Source organism: Mirounga angustirostris, unplaced genomic scaffold, assembly GCF_029215605.1.
Source record: "Mirounga angustirostris isolate CCGP_5_RB_7025 unplaced genomic scaffold, mMirAng1.0.hap1 SCAF_9, whole genome shotgun sequence".
Taxonomy (NCBI): Eukaryota; Metazoa; Chordata; class Mammalia; order Carnivora; family Phocidae; genus Mirounga; species Mirounga angustirostris.
The window spans coordinates 101,759,010-101,768,830 of NW_026991717.1; the positions used below are offsets into that span (position 1 = coordinate 101,759,010).

At 40.3% G+C, this 9,821-nt stretch overlaps 1 protein-coding gene across 2 annotated transcripts in view; it reads left to right on the forward strand.

Annotated features, from left to right (window-relative positions):
- PELI2 (pellino E3 ubiquitin protein ligase family member 2) overlaps window positions 1-4,895 on the forward strand; it is a 208,021-nt gene extending 203,126 nt beyond the window's left edge. For both annotated transcript variants that reach the window (XM_045900925.3, XM_045900924.3), the window contains one exon: window positions 224-4,895. In XM_045900925.3, coding sequence (XP_045756881.1) covers window positions 224-790 — 567 coding nt within the window. In that variant the 3' untranslated portion in view covers window positions 791-4,895. The remainder of the gene's footprint in view (window positions 1-223) is intronic.
- The last annotated feature ends 4,926 nt before the right edge of the window (window positions 4,896-9,821 follow it).

The window sequence follows — 9,821 nt, forward strand, 5'->3', positions numbered from 1 at the left end:
CGTAAAGCTAGGTGCATCTGTGCTTAGGACTTGTGAGGGTGGCCTACCCCTATTCCGTCCCGTGTCCCGGTGAGGAAACAAACGGGTCGCGGGGAGGAACACGCCCCTGGAGCCCCTCAGGGAGGCAGGGGGAGACGCTGCCTGCCCGTGTTTGCTTGAATGTTAGCGCGCGGGGCTGCACTGTGTTTTTACAAGGCCCGCCTGACTGTCGACCTCGTTGTAGGTGGAAAGCGAGACCAACGTCCTGCAGGACGGCTCCCTCATCGACCTCTGCGGGGCCACGCTTCTCTGGAGGACGGCAGACGGCCTGTTCCACACTCCCACGCAGAAGCACATCGAAGCCCTGCGGCAGGAGATCAACGCCGCGCGGCCGCAGTGTCCCGTGGGGCTCAACACCTTGGCCTTCCCCAGCATCAGCAGGAAGGAGGTGGTGGAGGAGAAGCAGCCTTGGGCCTACCTCAGCTGCGGCCACGTGCACGGCTACCACAACTGGGGCCACCGGAGCGACACGGAGGCCAACGAGCGGGAGTGCCCCATGTGCAGGACTGTGGGCCCCTATGTTCCGCTCTGGCTCGGCTGCGAGGCGGGCTTCTATGTCGACGCCGGACCCCCCACTCACGCTTTCACCCCCTGTGGACACGTGTGCTCAGAGAAGTCCGCGAAATACTGGTCGCAGATCCCGTTGCCTCACGGGACTCACGCGTTCCATGCCGCCTGCCCTTTCTGTGCCACGCAGCTGGTTGGGGAACAGAACTGCATCAAATTAATTTTCCAAGGTCCCGTGGACTGACGCCCCTGACAGCCATCTACGACTTTATTAACAAGTTACTGTGAAGATTTTGCCACTAACTCTAGATTTTACCTTTTTATAATGCTGTTTATTAAGGGGAAGGGGTGGGCCCTGAGGCTGGGGTGGGGAGGGGACGCAGAGGAGGGGGAGCCCTGGCCATGCAACAGGCCCGGAATTTAAGATCACAGTGGTGTGGTGCATGCTCCAAACCGCGGCATTGTCCCTGAAGTATGCTTGATGAAACCATCCTATCTTTGTAACAATCGGATTTCAAATGCCATGCTTTTACTTTACCTTCGGGGTTTTTAAACGACGGTTTCCTTTGTAAACTTGGACGAGACTTTAAATCCTATTTTACAAACGTAGAAGAAATTTATTCAGAAGTTGCTGGCTCTTACTGTGCGCCCTGCGTGCCGTGGGTGCCCCCGGCGAGCCGTGCAGGGCCCGCACGTACTTGGCCGAGGCTAGGAGCTGCGTGGCGCGGAATCCGCCGCTCCATACCGCGGGGCTGGGGGGGCGCGCAGGAGACCTTAGGCACAGGGGCGCGTTCTGAAATCGGGGGCTTTCGGATTTTTCTTTTTTTGGGAAAAGAACATCCCTATGCTGCCGTGTTTTGTTTTTTACTTTGGTGGAATTCAATGACTTCATCCACACAGTCATCAAATACCGTGGCATTTCAAAGAAATTTCCATAACTTCTTAGTCCACCTTTTGTTACGTCCGTGATACTCCACGTGCATGGCCAGAACTGTTTAGTTGATTAAAATGCAGCAACTCCTGAAAATTTAGTAATTGAGGGTGATTATTGTGGCATGGCCTAGGTACTACATCATCAAGTTTATCTGCTTACTGGAATGTTTAGGATTTAGGATTAAAAACAAGGTTTTACTTTTTAAAACCACTTGTTGGGGTTTCGTTAAGTTTTTCTCAAGGCGGCCAAAACTCTGGGAGCCGAAAAGCAACAGCTCACAAGGATGCAGCCATTCTGGTTCACTCCCTCCCTGCCATCTGTCACCTTCTCCAGCTTATGGAGCCCTGTAAGTTTCGAAAATGTTTGCAAATCAAACTAAATTTAAATGGGATCATTAGATATACACAACACCAAGTGGTACATCTGCAGAGAGAATTTGAAATTCCTGATTTCAAGAGAGCAAATGAGTGTTTACTGAGGAATAATTAAATCAGAATTTCATATGAGCGCCACCACCCTTCTGTTCGTTCCGTTCGTCTTGACTAATTCTCAGATGCTCATTCTCGGTCCTCCGTACTGAGAGCATCACCGCTCCCAGAATGTAAAGGTTCTTTAGGCCCGGAGACTGCCACAGCTGGCCGGCAGGAAGCGGATCCCGCCACAAGCAGCAAGTATTTTAAACTAACATTCTCTTAAGTTGACCATTACAGATCCATGCTACATTTTAACCTTTGTAAGGGTATAGAATTTATAGGATTCTCACATACTGTATTCATACTTGAATGTCTTTCCATTCAAGGAAGTATGTTGCCCTATTTTCAATTGTTCTAACACATGGTGAATGTCTTTTTTTCCTGAAAGTGATTAGATGATCTTTGATTGCTGCTACTTAATTTGACCTAATATCTAGAAAGTTCAGCTTCTCAGTTTTAAAAAAAAAAGCTTTACTTTTCAAAGGAGATTATCCTTAAGGAGGAGACTTTTTTTGTTTTGGTAATTTTTAAGTGATGTGAAAAATCCAAAAACAGTCCTCTTGCTAGCTTACTCTATTCTGTAGGTAATGTCATTTTGTCTTCAGGTAGAGTAAGTCATAATGTATCAAAAGCCTTTTTAGGTAGTCTCTGTCCCCAAGGATTAGCTTTCACTTAAAGTGTCTTTTCAGTTTGTGCTCCTTTGGGCTCCACAAAATGGCAAAGGGGGCAACAGTCCCTTTGCTTGCTGTTATGGCTAGAAGGTGGTTTGAGGAGTCTTGATACTCTAAAAGCATCTTGTAAGGTAAATGGCCTTGTACCTAGAAGGGCTGGATTTTCCCTATCAGAAACATTTCTGGAAAGTTACAACGATCTGCTGTAATCTTCCATTTCAAGGACTATAATAGTTCAGGGTCTAGCAGTTTTACATGCAAAACATGCCCCCAAATAATCTTCCAATGTGAAAAGTTGTTTGTGGGTTTTTGTTTTGTTTTTTACTTTCAGTAAATGGAGATAATGAAGTAAAAGTTGAACTTGGAGTAATAAATTCCAAGCTCTGGGAAGGGGGTCATGGTGCACAGCCCTCTGTCCACATTGCATCTCCTTTGACCTCCAAGTGAGGTCCCCTCCCACTCCACCGAAGGAACAGCAGAGAGGGGACAAGTCTGCAAAAAGGAGCCATGCTCATGTTGGCCGCTTCTAGTAAGAGTCGCTTAGAATTTGGACTAAGGAGTTTTCTCCAGAGCTGAGAGTAGTTCAGTTTGTGAGAATAAAGAGCTCCAGCTCTATGGAGTAATGCAGTTTAGAAGAAACTTCTCAGAGGTTATTTCTCTTTTTGTCTTGCTTGCCACCACATTAAGGGGGGAGTCCCACTCCTCCAGGTGTCCACATAGGAAACTGCTGACCGATTATCCTGATCTTGGCCTGACCAAAATGCCTTTTGTGAATAGGTCACCAGAAGTAAAACCCCAGTGATGTATTCCCATAGTTAATTTTTTTCAGTTGTCAGTTTACTTTAAAAAAAAAAAAAAAAGGTGGATGGAATACAACTCTGAATATTTTTCTAGTCTGGAATTTTTTTTATTAATAATCGGTGCTGTCGGGTCATGCATGCTGCAACTCAACATTTTCCTTACTTGGTTTCGCTTTTTGCAAAAAGGGCTACGGTTCACACTGCAGAGTAAGTATTAAACTTTCTAGGTTTTTTATTTTTTCCCCCAACTGTGGCCCAAAAGAATTAAAATGTTTTAATATAAATAGAGAGCATATTTATCATTCCTCAATAGTTAATTATAGAGTTTGGTACCTTTGTGCCTCAGGGAAGCCACGTGATATAACTGGTTCTAGAATTTCAGGGTTAGGGTTTAAAGAAAGGAGAAAGCCATTGGAAAAATGATGGGCTCCATGAAGGAGACTGATGAATCTGGATGCAGAAATATGCCAGGAGCTGGCATATACATGATTGTAATAGAATTTATTTCCAGTATCAATAGGGAAATCTTAAGTTATTGCAGATACTGTATTAGGAAATTTGAAAACTTCATAAAGCTTCAGTTGCTTTATTTTTGCTTACATAAAACTCAAACCCCTGTGTTTTGGGAGCTCAGTATTGTGATTTGGGTAATTTTGACAGTTAAAGGGAGCATGTTTTCTCCTTTTCTCATAGCTTACAGAATTGTTACCTGCAGTTCTAAGATTTTGATCAACTTTTTGAAAGCCTTTGGATTCGTGTGAGAGGATGTGTGATCACGGCATTGTTCATGCTGGCTACAAGCTAGTTATCTTCATGCAGTTTTGCCTTGTAACAGTGGAATTTCTGATAGGCAAACCACAGAACCTTGATCTTAAGCCAGATCCAACTCCGTTCCCTTGGCAGGCGATCTTGTATCCCCGTAGTTCAGCCTTCATGGGCTGAGGGTATGAAGTTCCTTCTCCAGGGCTGGAAATAGAGCAGAGCTCTGTTATTTCTTCATGACCCAAAGGCCAATGAGACAACTCCAGGAATTTTTTTTTTTTTTTTTTAGAAGAGCATAAGCATTACTGAAGTAGTAAAATAAGGTTCAGTGTTTCTTTTCAGTAAAACTTACATCCTCTCAAGTTTTTGCCCTCGTGAAAAAGCCCTAGAGGAAGATAGGAAGAAGCAAATATTTTTCCAGTTCTACTTAACCGTTTCTAAACAAAAATAAACTTGATGAAAGGGAAATTATTTCTTTTTAGCTGAGATGACATTGTTTCTCTGTATTAAATAGTCTAGAAGTTAAGGGGTGGTCATATTTACCATGTATAGTGTTATGAGCAGTTAAATTTTATGGATATATTTGTAAAACTGTTCTTTTATATTTCATGTCAAATTGAAAAGTTTATTTCTTCACTATTGTACCTGTGGAAATACAAGCCATTTTACAGGAAAAAAATCTTCAAAAATTATTAAACGAATCTCAGTATGTTTGTGAGTCATTGTCTTCAGACTCTGTGGCTGTCTGGGGGTTTATCAGGACATTTAATACGAAGTTGACACAAAAGTAGACGTGAGTTTTACATTTCTCAAACTTTCAAGTTGATCCCAAATACTTGATGTTACTGTATTCTATTCCACACAATACATATTTAAATCTGATTTTGAAAATCCCGTTAATTTTTTTAATTAAAAAAATTCCATCAGTGCTTAAATCTAACTTCCAGGAGAATTCAACCTGACTCATAGAATGGATTTTCTCCATGTTCATTATAGTCATATGGCTACTTTTGCGACAATCTTCATTCACTTTTAACAGCATAAGGATTATGGGTAAGCCTTCAAGCCTTAAACTAATAGGTCTTTCATAAGAAAATATATGTATTTGGTAGTTTCTCATCACATTGATATTTAAGGAGGCTTAATATTTTTGAGGGAAATGGATTTTTCATTTCCCTAAAGAAAATGCACATTAACATGGGCTTTTATTTCAGGAATTAAATTTGATAAAGTATTGGAACACTTAAGATTCCCTGAATTGTAAGATGGGTTTTAGAAAAACAGCCACTTACAATTGTGAGATACATCCCATTTGACAAGGGTGCCAAGAGTATTCAATGGGAAAAGAACAGTATTTTCTTTTCTTTTTATTTTTTATTCTTATGTTAATCCCCATACATTACATCATTAGTTTTAGATGTAGTGTTCCATGATTCATTGTTTGTGCATAACACCCAGTGCTCCATGCAGAATGTGCCCTCGTCAATACCCATCACCAGGCTAACCCATCCTCCCACCCCCCTCCCCTCCCCTCTAGAACCTTCAGTTTGTTTTTCAGAGTCCATCGTCTCTCATGGTTCGTCTACCCCTATGATTTCCCCCACTTCATTCTTCCCCTCCTGCTACCTTCTTCTTCTTTTTTTTTTTCTTAACATATATTGCATTATTTGTTTCAGAGGTACAGATCTGAGATTCAACAGTCTTGCACAATTCACAGCGCTTACCAGAGCACATACCCTCCCCAGTGTCTATCACCCAGTCACCCCATCCCTCCCACCCCACCCCCCACTCCAGCAACCCTCAGTTTGTTTCCTGCAATTAAGAATTCCTCATATCAGTGAGATCATATGATACATATCTTTCTCTGTTTGACTTATTTTGCTCAACATAATACCCTCCAGTTCCATCCACGTCATTGCAAATGGCAAGATCTCATTCCTTTTGATGGCTGCATAATATTCCATTGTATATATACACCACCTCTTCTTTATCTATTCATCTGTTGATGGACATCTTGGCTCTTTCCTCCGTTTGGCTATTGTGGACATTGCTGCTATAAACATCGGGGTGCACGTACCCTTTTGGATCCCTACTTTTGTATCTTTGGGGTAAATACCCAGTAGTGCAATTGCTGGATCATATGGTAGCTCTATTTTCAACTTTTTGAGGAACCTCCATGCTGTTTTCCAGAGTGGCTGCACCAGCTTGCATTCCCACCAACAGTGTAGGAGGGAAGAACAGTATTTTCAACAAATGGAACTGGGATAACTAGATAGCCACATACAAAAGAATGACGTTAGATTCCTACTTCACACAATACACCAAAATTAACTCAAAATGGATCAGAGTGCTGAAACTATAGAATTCTTAGAGGAAAACAGTAAACTTTTGTGACCTTGGATCAGTCAGTGATTTCTTAAATATGACACAAAAAAATAAATTGGGCTTCAAAATTAAAAATGTTTTCTTTCCCCTCTGTTCATCTGTTTCATTTCTTAAATTCCACATTGAAACAAAATGTTTTATACATCAAAGGACATGGTCAAGAAAGTAAAAAGACAAACCACAAAATAGAATTTGAAAATCCTATTAAGAGTTGTATCCCGAATATGTGAAGAACTCCTCTAACTCATCAATAAAAAGAACACAGTAAAAAAATGGAAAAATATCTACTCAAATCTTTTGACCAAAGATGATATAGAAATAACCAATAAGCACATAAAAAGATTGCCATCCCGAGGCATCAGAGAAATGCAAATTAAAACCAGGAGATAGCACTTGATACCCACTATGATGGCTAAAATAAGACTAACTAGTGTTGGCAATGTGTTGAAAAATTGAAACCCTCATACACTGTTGAGGGGGAGGGGACTGTAAGATAGTACATACAACCACTTTGGAACAAATAGTATGGCAGTTCCTCATAACGTAAAATAGACAATTGCCATGTGACTGCTAGATACGTACCCAAAGAGACCTGAAAACATGTTCACACAAAAACTTGTACATGAATATTTATAACATCATTATTCATAGTAATAAGTAGAAACAACCTGAAAGTCCATCTGATGAATGAACAAGATATATCCATACAGTGGAATATTTAGTTATAAAAATTAATGAAGTACTGATACGAACTTTGAAAACATGCCAAGTGAAAGAAGCCAGACACAAAAGACCACATATTGTATGTCAGAAAATAAGCATATTCACAGAGACAGAACATAGATTAATAAGTAACATTGAGAGAGAGGAGTCAAGGAGTAATTACTACATTATTACTTTCAGGATTACATGAAAATGTTCTAAATTTACATAACAGTGATGGTTGCACAATTCTGAATATACTGAACAAATTTTACACTTTGAAAGGTGACTTTCAATGTCTGAATTATATCTCAAAACTTTTTAAAAGACACTAAATTCAGAGATGTTAGATCGTGAGAAATTTGCATCCTAGAATTTAAATACAGCACCATAATCTTAGTGCTTCACATAAAAATATTTAGGATCCTCCCATGCCTACCTTGAGATGTTCTCTTAAAACAGCATATTCCTTTCTATCACACTTTCACTTGCCATTAGATAAAGAAGAGCATAGATAAAAGCCCACTAAGAAGATTCGATGAGAACTTTGTATTCCTAAGGATGGACTGCCCATTTTGCTGTTAGGATGAAAAAATAGAATGGTATTTCTGGAAGAAATAGAATGCTATTCTGAGGCCTCAAAGTCCACTTTCTTTAAAAAGTATTTTTTGGAGCTTCTGGGTTGCTCAGTCAGTTAAGCATCCCACTCTTGATTTCGGCTGAGGTCATGATCTCAGGGTCATGAGATCAAGCCCCATGGGGCTCTGTGCTCAGCAGGGAGTCTGCTTGAGATTCTCTCTCTACCCCTCTTCCTTTGCCGCCCCCCCCCCCCCGCTCACGTGCACACTTTCTCTCTGAATTTTTTTAGTCATGTGTTGCAATGAGCACTGGGTGTTACATGCTAATAATGAATTGTGGAACGCCACATCAAAAACTAAGTACTGTATGGTGACTAACATAATAAAGAAAAAGTATTTTTATGTGAAAACTCTTATAATCAAAATAAAAACAGAGGGCCGCTGTAAAAGATTTAAAAATCTGGGAAGCATGAAGAATAAAACCTATTCCTCTACCACTCAAAAATAAACTATTAGTATTTGGAGCTATAGCTTTCTAAACTTAAAAAATGAATTTTTGTGACTTCAATTTCGTTCTGGTATTTAGTTATTCAATTACAAAGACTGATATAAATTTTGAAATGTGGTTTTGGGAAAAGAGGGAAAAATGATTGCTATATCTGTAGTGGGCTTCTCCATAAACAGCTACAAAAGGAAGTTTTCTCTCCTAAAGCGCGAAATGTGTCCAAGGTTGGCAAGATGAGACCATGGTGGTTAGGGCTGCCAAAGCTATAAGCCTGAGAAGACTATTTTCAAGCTGTTGTGTCCCCCTAAACACCCACTGCCAATTAAGGGACACACTTTGGAATGCCCAAATGGACTACTCTTAAACATTACTTCCTTCTTTTGTCTTCTAAACAGGTTCTAGTTGAAGAATAAAGTTATTCTTATTAGTTAAAAAAGGTAAAGTGGATTCTTTCTTACCTACTTCCAGGCTCAAATTTGAGGTCACATCAGAGTGCCATGAGGTGTTTGCTGAAAATGTAGATTCTTTAGTGGCATCTACAGAGGCTGGCAATGTTCTAGTTTTCTAGGCCTCTCCAGTAATTTACACTTTGGACAGACAACCTAAATGATGCCTCAGGCAATGCATGTTCCATGCTTTAGGAAACTTTTCTTCCAACGAAGTGATTGTATGAAGCATATGCCTCTGGGGCAAGTTACTGAATCCCCATTGTGTGCATTGGTTTTGGCTGACCCAATGTGGTTTCCTGGAAACCTGAAGGATATGGCCCAAATGGAGATGGGAATGGATGGTCCAGACAGTCAAGAGTTCTTCCTATGCCATGATTCTATTTTCCATTTTCTCTTAGGTGAGTGGAACAGACTCAGCTCCATCCTTATTCTTTATCATCGGTTTCTTCAGTTCATGCCTTTAACCATTTCCACCTTACATGGAAAGAATCTTGAAATTCTCAAATTCATTGAGGGAGTCCAGGGTTAAGAGTGAGATTTATACATAATTCTGAGAGCTTGCTGAGTTCTCAAAATTGTTATTAAACAGGATGGAAACTTGCCATGTATCAGCAAAGTGGATGTCATCACAGCACATTTCACAGCCTTTGGGTTTCTACATCTAGTGATGTATTTCTAATAAAAGGTTCCCTTTGTAAGTTCCCTACAAAGGGAACCTTTTTTAATTACAGTTTGATTTTGACATGTATTCTGGAAATGTTCTGCTAATTCCATTCATTGGGTTAAGTGGACGGGCAAGTATATCCTCATCTATAAAACAGAAATGTTAATAGTGCTTCTACTCCGTAGAGATGTAAAAGTAACATACTTAATGCACTATGGTACATAATAGGTGCTCAGTAAATAATAATGGTTTTTATTTTTCCCTTGCAGAAACATTTCCTAACATGTAATCTTTAGAAATTAAGTCTCAGAAAATTTTCTGTAAGAAAAGATCATATAACCCAGATACCCAA